This window comes from Juglans microcarpa x Juglans regia, chromosome 5D (assembly GCF_004785595.1).
Source record: "Juglans microcarpa x Juglans regia isolate MS1-56 chromosome 5D, Jm3101_v1.0, whole genome shotgun sequence".
NCBI classification, from domain to species: domain Eukaryota; kingdom Viridiplantae; phylum Streptophyta; class Magnoliopsida; order Fagales; family Juglandaceae; genus Juglans; species Juglans microcarpa x Juglans regia.
Genome location: NC_054602.1, coordinates 4531081 through 4547766, shown reverse-complemented (window position 1 = coordinate 4547766; position 16686 = coordinate 4531081). Strand labels below are relative to the sequence as shown.

Here is a 16686-nt window from a genome sequence, read left to right as displayed (position 1 = left end):
TAAATTGATTATTTAAACCCAATTTCAAGCTTTTTAAGTCTGGCAGAGAACAGATATGCTACTTTTTAAGTACCTTGCAAATTGTGTAGGCTTGAAAAGCTCTGGTTCAAGATGGGTACCTCCAATTACAGTCTATTATTACTGTTCAATTATTATCGAAGTTAAAGAGGTAAGAGATGATTGGGTTTTCCTAGAAAAGACTCCCCATGTAGGAAACCGAAAAAGAAAAAGAAAATAATAATAAAGACGGAGCCTTTCAAAGCCCAACGAAAGCTGGTCAAAGCTCAAATAAACACACACACAGACAATGGTAGCTCAATTTGTTTAACTTCTTACAATGTTCACAAATAATGGAAATGCAAATGCATCTATCCTTTGCTCTTAATTGTTTGGGATCACTAACGACAGGCTGGAAGGATCCAAACCAAACCCCACTTCCATAGTTCCATTATTATTAGAGAAGAACGGACTCTTCAGTCTCTAATAAAGTTTGATATTTTCCGCACAAACAGAACCAGTAGCAAGAAAGAAAAGCTTACATAAAGTGAGAAAAAGGAGGCTTGGGGTTTCTTTCTTTTCCTCTTTCCTTGCAGCCTCTGCCAAGCATCTTCTGTTCACTTTTTTCCCCTTCCTTTTCCAACTCTCTCTCTCTCATTCTTTCCTTACTCTTGGAGAAGTTTTACTGGGTTTTCTTTGGTTGGTTTTCTGCCATCATTTCCTCTGTTTTAGCTAGAACTTGCTTCTTGTTGAGGCGAGTCTTTATTGGCTTTCCTCTCTGGCATTGAACTGTTTATTTAAGAAGAAAAAAAAGTTAATTTGCTTTTCTTATTAATTTTCCTTCCTGAAATTACCTTTTGTCCTTTGGAATTTGATTTTCTGGAAATTCAGGTGCTGATCCTTTCTAGGTCTTATGATCATATCCAGTAGTTTAAATATAAGTTTGAGCTTCAAATTCCTGAATGTTTCCCATACCTTCACTTCTATCGGTCTAAATTTCATTACTTTCTTCTGTTCATTTCGTGGTCGCAAACGTTGAAGTTTTGTTGATTGCTTGGCAATTCTCGCTCTTTATTTTATTGGGTTTCGGATACCATGGGACTCTGTCATGGAAAACACATTGACCACCCAGAAACCAAACCCGATAAACCGATAATTCCCGGCGAGAACGAGCCGGTACCTCATTCCCAGACTGGCAAGCCCTCAAATTTCCCATTCTACATCCCAAGTCCCCTGCCAAGTCTCTTCAGGAACTCCCCCGCCATTTCGAGTGTTAGTTCGACTCCTTTGCGTATTTTCAAGCGTCCATTTCCTCCTCCTTCTCCAGCAAAGCACATTCGGGCATTGCTAGCCCGAAGGCACGGCTCAGTTAAGCCGAATGAGGCCTCAATCCCGGAAGGAAGTGAGTGTGAGATTGCGTTGGATAAGAATTTCGGATTCTCGAAACAGTTTGTAGCTCATTATGAGCTTGGAGAAGAGGTGGGGCGCGGGCATTTCGGTTATACTTGCTCGGCCAAGGCTAAGAAAGGGAGCTTGAAGGGGCAGGATGTGGCTGTCAAGGTTATCCCGAAATCAAAGGTTTGGTTTCTATATCTTTGTTCTTGTTTGACTTTTCTTTGTGACTCTGTTAATTGTTTAAATAGTTATGTTTTATGAATGTCATTATAGAACTCCTCTTGCTTTTGTGTTGCACTGTTGCTTATCTTTATCTGTGGAAGAAGTTTGTTGTAGATTGTTTGAAATTAATATCCCATTGGGAACTTGGGACCTTTTTAGTTCTTACTCATTCAAAATGGCTTCTTTAGGTTGTTTTTGTTGTTCTGGTGAAATTACAGGGGAACCTTGTTACTGATTGGAAGCAAATCTCAGGATTGCTGGGAGAGTATAGAATGCAATATCAACCGCTATTTATATGTTATCTTTAAGGGGTTATTGTTTACTCCCGAGCTGTATGTTGCGTACATGGTACTGGTTGCGTTCATAATATATTTTTCTCTTTTTCATAGTGACAAGACCATTTAGGTGTGCATTTTTATGTATTCTTCATTTGAAAGTAATCCGCTATTGAGACAAATATGGAGTTCAATGATCTATGATTGTTGAACACCATTGGAACTCCATTGGATATATTGTTTGTTTCGAATAAGCATAATGAAAAGTTGTCTTTTACTGTTTTGAAATCACCACTTGTCCCAAAAGGGAAGAGGTAGATTTGATTATTTGTATTATATTCTTAACATTCCCCCTCACGTGTGGGCCAGACTCCCTCTCAATGAGTGGGCCCAATGCGTGAAATATATAATTAAATGGGATAGAGTATAGAGTCAAGGTTCGGACATAGGACCTCTGCTCTGATATCATGTGAAATCACCAATTGTCCCAAAAGTTTAAGCTGATGGGAAGATGTAGATTTAATTATTTGAATTATATTCTTAAGACCTGTTATACAGAATCATTGTGATATTTTAGCTTATATTTCCACACAAAAGCGATATGAAATTTTCTCTATGATTGGTAAGATCACTTTTATTGGTCCTCTTGGCTATGGACTGGGGAAACAAATGAATGACTGTTACATCTCATGAGAATGCTGATGTTTTGGCAGATGACCACAGCAATTGCTATAGAGGATGTGCGAAGAGAAGTGAAGATACTACGGGCACTAACAGGACATGAGAACCTAGTGCAGTTCTATGATGCCTATGAAGATGAAGACAATGTTTATGTAGTTATGGAGTAAGTTTAGGTTGCTTCAAATTTTCTTATAATTTTGTTACAATGCCTTTCATGGCCTGAGGAAATGAAATGATTGATAGTTCCATATAATTTCCATACTAGTGCTTGAAAGAATTTATTTTATTTTTCTCTATCCAAAGTTGATGCCAAATTGTTACTTGTGACAACTGTGCATAGATGTAAATGCCAGTAAATAATTCGTACTTCCTAGTGTGCCTTCTGGTTATCCACCAAACTATTGGGATATGATGCCAATTTTAGTATGTTGCATGTGGTGATAAACTTATTTAGCATGGCTGAGTCATCAATACAATCGGCTTACAGATGATTTCTATGAAAATAGTGATGATGCATGTTTAGAGGTTTAACCAGATAAATCAAGATTTCTGGCAATGCATGTTTTTTTTTTATCAGTATGCATGCTTATTAGCTTTTCATCCTTTCACTTTTCCCGCTGTACATTTGCTGGATATCATTTACTCCCAAGTAATGGTTTGAATTCAATAATTATTTTTAATTTTTAAATTGGTCTTGATGAAAGCTACAATTGAGCTTTGAAAATTTTGAAGGTTATCATCTTCTTTTATGTGTTATGTTTTGCAGATTGTGCACAGGAGGTGAGCTATTAGATAGAATACTTTCAAGGTACCCATATTCAACAAACTTTTTATTATTATTATTTTTTCATTTATACATGAAGAAGGAAAAGGCATGCCATCTCTGCCTGGTTTTTGAAAATTTGACCAGCTAATTTTCCATTTGTGTTCACTAGGGGTGGAAAATACTCAGAAGAAGATGCAAAAGCAGTTATGGTTCAGATTTTAAGTGTAGTTGCCTACTGTCACCTCCAAGGTGTGGTCCACCGAGACCTCAAGCCAGAGGTAATTTATCAAAGAGTTTATTGAGGAGTATTCTTATGGTAATTCAGTCGCTAAAACTTCCTGATAAATTTACTCTGGGAGTTATTTGGACAGTGAAATGAAGAGAGAGAGAGAAAGTTCTCCTTTTGGGAGTGTTCTCCACAACATATGCTTTAACTTCTTTCTTTCATATGTAGTGACACTGGGTGATATAACACTGAACAATTTCTTGAATTGCATTATAGCTTTTGGACGTTTCATTTATTTTTTATGGTGGCTTTCATTTATCATTTCAAAGTAAGAACTGGATGTGTGCCTATTATAGTGTTTCGTCAATTGGGAAAAATATCTGGTTAATCTTTTGGCCAATGTCTATATTTGTTGCTGGGAGGAGGTTTTGCCCTTTCAAGAAGGCTGGTTTAGAATCTTCCAAAGGAAATAGTATGAAGTTGTGAAATGACTTAGAGAATGGTTCTTGCTTAAGCTTTTCTGCGCTTTTGTTTTAGTTTCCTTCAAAATTTCTTAGATCTGAATGGTGTGGAATAGAATAATGTTTCTTCGAGACAATGTGAAAGATTTGGGAAATGGGAAACATATGGCACTACATGTACTTCGGGATTCGTGAATAAACTAAGTAATGATGTGAAAGTTAGGGAACTACCAGCAGTGGTATTTGGCATAGTAATGATTTAAGAACTTTTAAATTGGCAGAAGAAGTAGCTTTTAATGATTTCCCTTCAAAATTTCTGGCATGTCCCTTTTTTCGGTATCAATGGCATGACCAACTAATTTGCACGGGTGTGTAAACTATTTATTACTGATATAACGATGCATTAGAGGAGTATTTTTCCAGATAATATACTTATTCTCCCATTATTCTGCATCCTCTTTTCTGAATGTGTTTCTTTCTACTTCAGAATTTTCTTTATGTTACCAAGGACGAAAATTCTTCACTCAAAGCCATTGATTTTGGACTCTCCGACTATGTAAAGCCAGGTCAGGACTACTACCTGAGATTTATCTCTGATTACTTTTAAAAGGCGAGTTGTGGTCCAATAATTAGAAGTTTCTGCAGATGAGAGGTTGAACGATATCGTAGGAAGTGCTTATTATGTGGCTCCTGAAGTTCTACATAGATCATATGGAACAGAAGCTGACATGTGGAGTATTGGTGTAATTGCTTATATTCTTTTGTGTGGAAGTCGTCCCTTTTGGGCCCGGACGGAATCCGGGATTTTCCGAGCTGTCCTCAAGGCAGATCCAAGCTTTGATGAAGCCCCTTGGCCTTCTTTGTCCTATGATGCAATAGACTTTGTGAAGAGGTTGTTGAACAAGGATTATCGTAAGAGATTAACGGCTGCTCAGGCTCTAAGTAAGTCACTAAAAGCTATCTAATCTGTTATCATGATTTGTTTATCTATCAAGGAATTATATAGCGTTGGAATTAAGCACATACATTCCTCTGTGTAAACAAGCTAAATGGGAGGGATGTAAGGGTAAAAACACACATGTTAGAATGGTGGAGCCACTTCCATCCTCTCATAAAATATAGAGATTTCTAGGGTTGCCTATGTTAAGAGGAGTGGCTGCTTGTAACTCCAGTGGTGAATACCAATAATCTACAGGCTGCCTTATTATGATAGGGACGGAAACCGAATGTTTTTATACATAATTTTCTTTTAATGGTTTTTTCTTGAATCTTATGCTCTTCATTTCTTCTAATTAGGTTCTAGTATGGAACTTTGATAAGCTCCAGTCTAATGCTTTCTGTCCATCATGAAGTTACCAATCGTCACAGTGAATTTCTGCTGGGTTTTATTCTAACATAATGAAAAAAGTACAGTCTAATGGTTGTTATTTGAGATTATTATGTTTGTACAAGTCTTGTTTGGGGAAAGAAAGAATGAATATGAGATGCATTTGTTTATGAGTACTGGGTTCTATCGCCGATATATGAAAAATAAAACCATATTGGAAAGCCGCCTTCATGTTTTCCCTTTCAAGTTTCTCCCTAGTGAAAAATGGTAATAAGAGACGTGGGAAGCAGTTATCTTGCGCTTACTTCTTTCACATTCATCCGTTTCTAGTGTTTAGGTGAAGATACTCTTATTCCATGGTGTTGTTTAAATGTTCTATTGATCATCACAAATTTTTGTCTAGGTCATCCATGGCTGGTCAATCACCCCAATGTAAAGATACCATTGGATATGATAGTGTACAAGCTTGTTAAAGCTTATGTATGCTCATCTTCTCTGCGCAAATCAGCTTTGGCGGTATGTTATGGTATATAGTTTATGTTTTTCCCCCTTTTCTCCTTTATCCTATTTTTCTGCATTGTATATGTTAAATTTGCCCGTGGACAATTCTTTGAAATCTAGCAATGTAGTGGTTTCAATTTTTAGAGTGTGATTAGCGTGCTTTACAGTTATTTCTGTTTGGTCAAAAGCTTACAAGTGAAGCCGACCTATTTGGAATAGGTACAATAAAGAAGACTTAAAGTATTGGCATGTTTTGGCTGATTAAAACGAATGTACGAGACTATACTATAAGCTATGCTAAAACTATTGAAATTAAAGAAGGTTTCGTGCTTCTAATTTAAACCTACCTCGTTAACTATATGGTTAGGTTGGGGTTAGTCCATCTTGGAAACCCTGTTTTGCCAACCTGATTACACTTAGGTTTGACAGCATCTCAGATTTTGGTCTACTTCCAAAACTACTCAACCAGCAACTCTCAAATCAGCTCAAGAATCCCAAACTTCATTTAATAGTTTATCAGGATTCAGGACTGACCTAGAATGAGCCTGCCAGCCTGTTTATTTATAAGCTTGGAGCTTCTAAGATTGTTCAAAATAGAAAAGCAAATATTATTAATGGATAGGCCTTACAAATTTATTACAATGTTAAACAGGACTGTTGTGAAAAACGATGACAATGAAGAAAGTATAAACGAGAAATAATCTAGCAATCAATCTCACGACACAAATTTTACGTGGTTCGGTAATGTGTCTATGTCCATGGAGCTGCAGAAGATTTTATTAACTTGAGAAATCACAAGGTACAGTGTTTGGGGTGCATTACTGTGCACATCGTACGGCCACTGTATTAAAAAATCCATATTAATAGGGTTACACGGTGGAAATCCTAATTTCCAATATTCTGCGATATTCGCTCGAGTAGCGTGTCGAGCGCGCATCGAGCGAATTCTCTCTCTGGCCTTTTGCTCAAGCCATCTGTCGAGCGGCTAACGAGCGAACTCTCTGCTTGGACTCCGCTCGAGCCATCTGTCGAGCGAGTAACGAGTGAACTCTCTGCCTGGACTCTGCTCGAGCCATATGTCGAGCTACGCTTGAGCGGACTGAGCCTGGCTCCTCAAAACCCAACAAGGACCACCTAAAATACTGCTTTGTTATCCAAACACATTACAAATGAATAGGCCTAACAAATTTATTACAATGTTGTGCATACAATGTTGGACAGGACCACCTAAAATACAACTCTACCATCCATACACGTTACTTTTTTTGCACAAGATAGGCTGCACCCTGCCCTTCTTTCAGGAAAAATAAAATAAATACAGCCCGAAAGATAATGAAAAAAAAAAAAGAATTTCTTGCACAGAGAATTGAGTAGACTTCATATGGAGTTTGTAATTAGTTACCTACTTACCCCTGGAGCAACGAGTAGAGATAGTACCACCTGCTAAGTTGTCTTAATATTTGTATAACATCCTTGATTTGAATATCAGATACTTTGAGGGCAGTAAATCTGTGAAGTTTTGCCTTTGTGACAGGCCCTTGCAAAGACATTAACTGGAGCTCAGCTAGCTCATTTGCGGGAACAATTTACGCTGTTAGGGCCAAACAAAAGTGGATTTATCTCTATTCAGAACTTTAAGATGGTCAGCACCTTTTCTGATCTTATATTTTCGTTTTTTTAAGATGCACTGGATGCATTATGATATGGGTGGACTTAGCAGGGTGTCATAAAGAACTCCACCGATGCAATGAAGGATTCACGAGCCCTAGATTTCGCCAACATGGTAATGCGGCCAGATTCATAATTCTGTATGTTATAGCTGAGTTCTTATTAAAGAAATCAGCATAAAAGAACATAATTGTAAGAGTGGAAGCTGATTGTACTTGTTTCTGTTGCAGGTCAGTTCTATTCAGTACAGAAAATTGGACTTCGAAGAATTTTGTGCAGCTGCCATAAGTGTGCATCAGCTGGAAGGAATGGAGTGCTGGGAACAACATGCAAGGCGTGCATATGAACTGTTTGAGAAGGACGGGAATAGACCAATTATGATAGAGGAACTTGCCTCTGTACTCTCTCTTTCTCTCTCTCTCTCTCATTTCAACGATAACTCTACCCCCATTTCCATTTGGACTTTTTTCAATTTCTCAGCTAACTTATAAAAAGTAAGAAACATATTTCCCTTCCAATGGATTGCAGTACTAACTTTTAACTTCTTTCCCAGGAACTTGGACTTAGCCCATCAGTACCAGTTCACGTGGTTCTCCAGGACTGGATAAGACACTCAGATGGGAAGCTTAGTTTCTTGGGGTTTGTCAGACTTCTCCACGGGGCTTCTTCCCGCTCATTTCAGAAGGCTTGAATTCGAAACCAGACTGCACAAGGAACTTTTCTCATCCATCTCACTCTTGTTGACCTGAAATGTCGGGAAGAAACTATCTACAATTCATGAGCTGTCCTATACGAGCCAGTGTCGTCTTGGTCGAGTTGGGAGAATGCTGCAAACGATGAAGCTTATATAGCAGCTGTTGCATTTGGTGCTGGTGAAACCATAGGCAGCAATGCATGTTCTCATATCATTTTTTTCCAACTCATATAAGGCTCTTTTTTCGTATTTCTAAATATGATTGGTGCTGTTGAAATCTAGAGAAGTTGTACAGATGAGGGTAAGATTCAAGAATGTAAGTAGGATTAGCAGACTGATTAAGACTGAAGTTTTTTTTTTTCCCTCCCTTGCCTTCAGTGTTTATCTGCCGTGTACCAGCTGCACTAGTTTCCTAATAAATTTTTACTTGCAGCTTTTAGACAAATCATTGCCATTTTTTATGGTTACAGCAGGTTGGCCAGTTATATTGATATCAATTATGTACCGACTGGAAAGGAAGAATATTTTTGTGATATTCGTATTTGGATTGAAGCACTTCAAGTGCTTTCTTCACAGCAATTGAAGTGCCTCAAAGAAAATGAACCTAAAATGGTTCTACTACAATAATCATTTTGCATATATACATGTTCTGTATACTTGGACTTGCCTTGAATACACCCTCATTTTGCAATAAAATCTTGTCTTGAAGATTTTTAGTTTGCACTTCACAGTATTGACATGGTGAGATTTCTTTGTAAAAAAAAATTAATTTAACTTTTTATTTTTGTAAATTAAATACCATCTTACATCATGCTAGTAGTATGTACCGGCTTATTAGCAATAGCCAAGGTCAATATCTAGCCAAATTTTGGTTAAGTAGCTCAAAAGTGATCTGTATTGAAGTAGTCAAAACTTCTAGACTTTACTTTTGAGCTACAATAAATTTATCCATCTCTCCAAATTTGGTCAGTAACTATTTATCTCTAAAATAATATTTTATTTAAAAAATATTCTCAATGGCTACTATTAGATAATTAGGTTATAAAAATAGTTAGAAAATAATAATTTTAAATAAAAATTAAATTATTAATTAATATATGAAGTGTAAATATAAAAAAAGGTAAGAAAATTATTATTAAAATATCTAACATTATATTATTATTATAACTTTTGAATGAATAATTTAATGTGGGCTACCTCTCTAATAATTTTGATTTTAGTTAAAACTTCAATTTTTAGTGACCAATAAATAAAAAGAATTGAGTAAAATTGAATGAAGAGAAGAAGATTATGGTAGGTTTTTAGACATAGCATCTTATCCAAAAGCTACTGGTTGGATTTGACTCTGAATTTAGACACATATCCTCAGACCTCACTGCACAAGAGCGTCATCGTGTTTCAACATGAGTGGTTCCACGTGGTTTAGAAGATTAATAGCATTCTTAATAGATTAGTTAAAGTTAAAATATTTTTTTTTATAAATATAAGATAAATTTAATTTTTAACTATTCTATTCATATAAATTTTTATATTGTAATAGTTATTTTTTTATATAATAATAAAATAATATAAAATAAATTTAACTTTAGCTATTTATATTAAATTTTCACATTAGATTATCTATTTATTTATTATATAATAATAAGTAATTAATAATTAAAAAATATTTATTTCTTTTAATTATTAATTTATTTTATTTTATCATATTTTACTAATTTTTATAATTCCCATCCAACTATATTTTTTTATCAAATTTAGATAGAGTATCTATGAATCCGCGCACTTGAACAAGACATCCATTCAACAAACATTTTTAAAAACTAGAAATATTAGTTTGTTGAAGAGATAAATAATTCATAAAATAAAAATTTAGTTTATGAACAGGAATATTCAAACTTTGAAAATTATTTTGAATATAACTGTAGCTAAATTCTGGCTAATCTATTGTGATTTTTTTATTTAATGACTAAATATTTAATGAATTTAACTTTTAATTAAGATGATTATTCTTTTGTTAATCTGATTTTTTTTTAAATTTAATATATAATTAGAATATCAGCGACATGAGTCTTTGAAAAGGCGAAAAAAAACGAAGAATGTCGGCCACGTAAGGTTGACCCATATGCTGATCTGGCAAGATCTGAATGGTGAGAGCACTGAACTAAAAGCTTCTCAGTTCATTTTACTCCCCACTTCACACTTCCTTCTCCCTCTGCAACTCCCATGGCATTCCACAGAGTCCCGAAGCCCAAACCAAAACCGAGATCCAGAATACTGTTTCTCATCCTCGCCATTGCAGCCATTGCACTCTTGTTCCTCCTTTCTTCCCTCATTTCCACAAATGGGTACTCTCTGTCTTCCTCTGGAACCCGGGAAATCGTTCTCAAACCCGAGAACTGGGACCCGCAAAAAAGAATCCGCACGGGCCACGAGAAGTACTTGTACTGGGGTAACAGAATCGACTGCCCTGGAAAACATTGCGACTCTTGTGAGGGTCTGGGTCACCAGGAGTCCAGCCTCAGGTGTGCCCTTGAGGAAGCCATGTTTCTCCAGAGGTATATATACGAGTCTTTGGGTTCTTTGGTTTGCCTCTGTTTTGTGTTTTGTTGCTTGGGTTGGAGCTTATGGTCTCTTTGGTTGCTGAGTAAGTGTAGGAAAAATATGCGCTTACAAGCACAGTTGGTATGAGGGAAAACAGAATTTTCGTCAGTTAGGATGTTCAATGGAGTTTACAAAAACACGTTTTTCAGAATCCAAAGAGATTATCAAAACTAGTTATCCTTTGTAATTTGGTTCGGTTCAAGGTGTTTTGAGTAGGATTTAAAATGACTCGACTCTGTTTGTTTATCGCATGCAAATGAATCGATTTTACCATCCATATTGAATTTCATGTACTTGAAGACTTGGTCTTTCTTGGTTTTCCAAAATTTGGGGTCCATTTTATTTCAGTAAGATTTTCTTGCTTGGAGTTTGGTAGTTGAATTATTCTATAAAGAGCATCATACATTACGGTAGTTCTTATTCTGTTTTGTTTGCTACGAATTTTGCGTTCCTATGCTATGTAATACTCCTTGAACTGATTCATTTCCTCTGGAATTCGGACTCACATAACATTTATTTTGTACCGATATAGTAACTCTATTCGACGTTGCCTAGTCTTTCACTACTCTCTCTTCGTGCAGAACTCTTGTCATGCCTTCTAGGATGTGTATCAATCCATTACATAATAAGAAAGGAATTCTGCATCATTCTGATAATGCAAGTTTAGAGGAAAGGTGAGTTCATTGAGGCTTTCCTTGTTGGTTTGTCCCAGAAGAAGATGAGTTGTTGAAATGTTAATTCTTGCTTTCTTTTCAAAGTTATTATTTCCTTTGTCTGCTCTGAATTTTGAATGTGCCAGAAAGATAACTTCTACTTTAGGTTTTACACTTGCAGTTTGAATTTATTTCCTATTAATGTATATGTTAATTTTCAATCACGAAAGTAAAGTGTTTTACAATCTGAACTCATATCCTTTAATTTGGTAGGTGGGCTGCAAGCTCATGTGCCATGGACTCTTTGTATGATATGGATCTCATATCTAATACTGTACCAGTGATTTTAGACAATTCAGAACTATGGTATCAGGTCCTCTCTACAAGTATGAAGCTGGGAGCAAGGGAAATTGCCCATGTGGAAGGAGTCACACGTATTGCTCTTAAAGAGAACAATCTGTACTCAAATCTCTTGCTCATAAACCGAACTGCAAGCCCCCTTTCATGGTAAGTTGGTTTCTTCTCCCCCTTTCTTTTTTGTTTTTGTATATCTTACTCTTTCTTCCTTTGCTGGGATTTCTTTTCCTTTTCTTTTCAAGTTTCAGTGCAAGTACTTGAACTTGATTCAGACTTCTTTGAACCTCTTGACCCCATTATTTACTTGAAGAAAAGTTGATTGGAATAACCATTGAATAATAAGAGATAGGGTTTGATTTCCTTTATGCAATCCAATATCGTTACTGGTGAGAGTTCTGAAAAATCCGTCTTGTTTAATTGGATTTCATATATTCTCTCAATTCCTTGCAACTCAATGTGGGTCAGTTAGGAATTATATCAAGGATATGAGTTTCTGATAATGACTGCTCTTCAGGTTTATGGAGTGCAAGGACCGAAATAACCGAAGTGCTATAATGTTGCCATATTCTTTTCTCCCATCGATGGCGGCAAAGAAATTAAGAGATGCAGCTGATAAGGTCTGAATTATCTGACATCCTGTTACGGTTTCATTTTGTGCACTTCTTTTTCTTCTGTTTGCTATTTAGGAAAATGGTTTTTTCGGCATTACGAATATCTATATTTCCGAAACATTTTAAAAATGTTGAAACACTTGGTATAGTTTTCAAGATGTTGATTTTCTTTCTTGCTTTTATATTTCAACCTGTGGGCCGTGGGTACCACAGAACATGAATATCTCTGTTCTCTATGGTTTCATTGTTCATTGGTTTTGGATAGAATGAATTGTTCTTCATTAAAAAGAAAAGAAAAGAAGAAGTAGAATAATTATGCAGTTTATAACTGGATGAGATTTAACCCAATTTGAACCCTGTCTCTATCCCTTAATTGGCACTCAAACTTTCGATTGTGGAAGTCTTAACACTGTTCTAAAGTGATTGTGGACATTTCTGAAGATTCTAGACTGGCTGTGTTTGGGTAGTGTATTCAATATTTTATCATTACTTTTCACTACTATTCGATATTTTATTATTACCTACCACTTTTTCACTATTATTCACAGATTATCTAAGATCACCTCACTACCCAAATGTAGCCTATATCTCTCCATCCAGTACATGCTTCTGAACTTAATTCAGGCTATTTGATAATGTTGATCTCTATCTTCAATATGAAGTGTTGGAACTTGGAACGGAAATGATGAATTTTTTCCCTGTGGTATTGCTCAATATGTGTCTATCCATGCCTTTTTACTGCATATTACCTGATTCGCAATTCTTGATACTCATCATGGAAAAATGTCATAAACCCAGCAATGCTGGAGCTAGATAAGAATGTGCTGGGAATTTAAGATTCCTCTCGCAGCCGATTGGTAGTTACGACATTTCCATGGGTACATTTTTTGAATTATTGTTCTCTAAATGTGGGCTATAAACTGCGTCAAAAATTTTCAGTGAGAAAATTTTGATCAATCTCTAAACAAACTCATGACCACAGGTTAAGGCAGTCCTTGGTGATTATGATGCCATCCATGTTCGTCGTGGGGATAAGATGAAGACGAGGAAGGACGGATTTGGGGTTGAGAGGACGCTGCATCCCCATCTGGATAGGGATACACGTCCTGAATTTATCCTCCGAAGGATTAAAAAGTGGGTTCCACCTGGACGAACTATTTTCATTGCTTCAAATGAGAGGACACCTGGATTTTTTTCACCTCTCTCTGTCAGGTAACCTCCCTTCCCCCCTGGCTCTACTCCTCTCAAGCAAATTAAGGTCTCAACGAGTTTTAACTGCAGAGTGTTTGTTTTGTCAAAAACATTAATCCAACCATTTCTGTGTTAGTATGTGAGAACTACATGGCAGTCCATCTGGAACTGGAAGGATCTAGCATAATGATGCAGTGAAACTAGATGACACTGTTGGCTAACTTGATAAGGGTTTTCCTTTTATAGGATGAAACATTCTAGGGGGTGTTGGCATGCTCTCACTGTTCACTGTTAGTCAGAAATTGCATTTTGTGGTACTTTTTGGCTCACGATCAGGTGTCTTTGGGGAGTAATTTGTCATGTGAAGACCTGCTGACCTTGATTTGTGGTGATCCGTATTTGCAGGTACAAGTTGGCATACTCATCAAACTATAGTCAGATCCTGGATCCCTTGATTGAGAACAACTACCAGTTGTTCATGATTGAGAGGCTTATCATGATGGGTGCAAAAACATTCATTAAAACATTCAAGCTAGATGAAACAGATCTCTACCTTACAGACGATCCTAAGAAGAACAACAAGATGTGGCAAATACCTGTCTATACCATGGATGAAGAGGGAAGCTGACGCGGCTTCCACAAGTGTTATCTGTTTCATCCATAACTCATCTTCTTCTTCCCACTCATACCCTTATATAGGCAGATATTTAAGTTGCATATCAGACAGTTTCACATAGAAAAATCAAGATAATGGGATGAAATGAGAGGCTGATCGCTTAGATTGATGTTGTAAATTGCGATCCTAGTTGTACACAGGCTTGTATGTGTTCTTGAAAGGTATTTATATCTTCACAAGCCCACTCGGCATGCTTATTTTTTGTTTCCCTTCTGCAGATATGTGCCTTTCCAAGTCTTGATACAGCAAAATGTTAATCTCAGCACTCTCAGACGTTTTGCTCGAAAATTGACTTGGTCAATGGTGATAATGTGCGGAAAGGCCCCGTATCTAGAAGCCCAGTTCATACCTTGTCATTGACTCATTGGTCATGGCCCATTAAGATGTTGGCCGCTGGCCCAAATTAACCTATGGAACTTGGACTAATTTCAGGACCTCGAGTTAAAAATAAAAACAAAAACATTTAGGGCAAAATGCAAATCAGTCACGGTATTTTTAAAGATTATAAAAGGAGTCATGAGCATAAAGCTTTTTATTTTGCTTGGATAATTGGCAATGGTTTCACGGGCATCCGGGTTTATAAAATCCCACGTTTGTAGGGGTTACAGAATCACAGATTCCTTGCCTGCATTCCTAAGACAAAATTCCTTGCCATGTTTCCCGCACGGTTTTATTTATTCTCTCGTGGATGAGAGAGAGAGAGAGAGAGAGAGAGAGTAGATCTCATCCCTTTGGGGTCTTCGGAAGTTAACTTTTTGTTTGAGATATATAGTAAAAGAGACAGTCTTGCAACTATTTATGTATGTCTCCCGTACAACATTATATAGTTTATGTTATTGTCGTAAGAGTTTTGTTACAAATCAATAACTGTTTACATCACACACTCTATATATGATGTGAAAATTTATTTTTATTTTTTTATAGAATATGATTATATTTTTCATCAAGTATAAGATATTTTTCATAAGATGTGAGGTATGAGATGGTGAATAACGACTAATAATAAGATAATAGCAAGTCTTTTGATCATTAGTTAATCCATCGGCCTCACGACACCTCCCAAGTCCAAGTAGAGGCTATCTTCTTGGAATAAAATGCAGGATTTTGCACGCTCTATCGCGTTCCCAAAGCAAAAGTAGTCCCAACCAACATTGTCATCGGACCCATCAAATTTGTCTCCTAAAACAGCGCTTAGAAAGGGACACGGCATTGTACTGCTGTCAAAACGACAGCAATATTTTGTAGCTTTTGTGCCGCACATGATAACTGTTCACAAAATTGGACACTCCCATCATCACTCTCTCTCCCTATCCTACGTATACTTGGAAAAGAGTAATGATATACGTATAATTTTTTATACAATCGTATTTTAAAACCAAAATATTTATATAAAGTGATATTATTATTTTATAAAAATATCTCTAATTTAAAATATAATTGTATAAAATGTTATAAAAATAATTATACATCTGTCATTTTCTATTGGGAATTATGACATCACCTGGATAAAAAAATTAAAAACATAACACTTTCCATCATTCTATTCTTTAGAATAAATAGTTATTATATTATAAAATCGACGTGTATAACATACTATCTATATTACTTAAATAATAATATTTAATTTTATAAATATAAATGCCTAAATTGCAAAAAATATAAATGTTGAGTCATTTATAATCATTGTTTCCTATCTTATAACTTTAATTTAGGACAATGATTCTATAAAAGTTACATACTATCTAATATCTATGATAATATATTTTATCAATTGGATTTCTTTAAAATTCCGGCCATCATTTTTAATATAATAATGTGATTTTTCTCATATTAATATTTACCACTTTTAGATTCAAAATGTTTACCATCTTAGTATTTATAATATGGCAAAACTCTACGAGGTTTAACGAAATAAAGTTAATACATTTGCCCAACCAAGAAGGAAGAGAGAGAATATAAAATAGCAAACGGGCAAAAAAAAAAAAAAAACATAAAAATCTCTCTCTCTCTCATCTCTTAAAGATCCTCCTATCTCCAAGGGTCAAGCTTCAACTCCTCTTTCCCTCCTACTATTTGGTCCTTTTCGAAGTTGTCCAATGGATGGGTCGATCTACTATTTTTCGGCCACCTACGATCATCATGCACCGTGCCACAAGACTCCTTAACTTTTGATCCTTTAACTTTTGGAAGAATATCGTCTAAATGAGTGGCGTGTGAGTCTTGCACACAAAATCTAAAGTGGCGCATTACTCCTCTCTCCAATATGGCGTGTGATCGGTGATCTCTATGCACCCACACAATCACTGACGATTGTTTGTCAGCGTATCGTACAATCTAATGGTTGTTATTTTTTTATGTTTCCACTTCTCCTAACCAAAGATCAT

General features: G+C 36.0%; 2 protein-coding genes across 2 annotated transcripts; both read left to right on the top strand.

Moving 5' to 3' along the window:
- The first annotated feature begins 336 nt into the window (after positions 1-336).
- On the top strand, positions 337-8658 carry LOC121265184 (CDPK-related kinase 7). Its single transcript, XM_041168695.1, has 11 exons — positions 337-1575; positions 2603-2733; positions 3337-3378; positions 3506-3614; positions 4511-4589; positions 4669-4965; positions 5754-5866; positions 7386-7493; positions 7572-7634; positions 7750-7917; positions 8073-8658. The coding sequence occupies exons 1-11, from the start codon at positions 1093-1095 to the stop codon at positions 8208-8210; spliced, it is 1731 nt and encodes a 576-aa protein (XP_041024629.1). The 5' UTR covers positions 337-1092; the 3' UTR covers positions 8211-8658.
- Positions 8659-10396: 1738 nt separating this feature from the next.
- Positions 10397-14486, top strand: LOC121265183. Its single transcript, XM_041168694.1, has 6 exons — positions 10397-10768; positions 11396-11488; positions 11741-11974; positions 12339-12441; positions 13418-13647; positions 14032-14486. The coding sequence occupies exons 1-6, from the start codon at positions 10437-10439 to the stop codon at positions 14252-14254; spliced, it is 1215 nt and encodes a 404-aa protein (XP_041024628.1). The 5' UTR covers positions 10397-10436; the 3' UTR covers positions 14255-14486.
- Positions 14487-16686: the final 2200 nt, after the last annotated feature.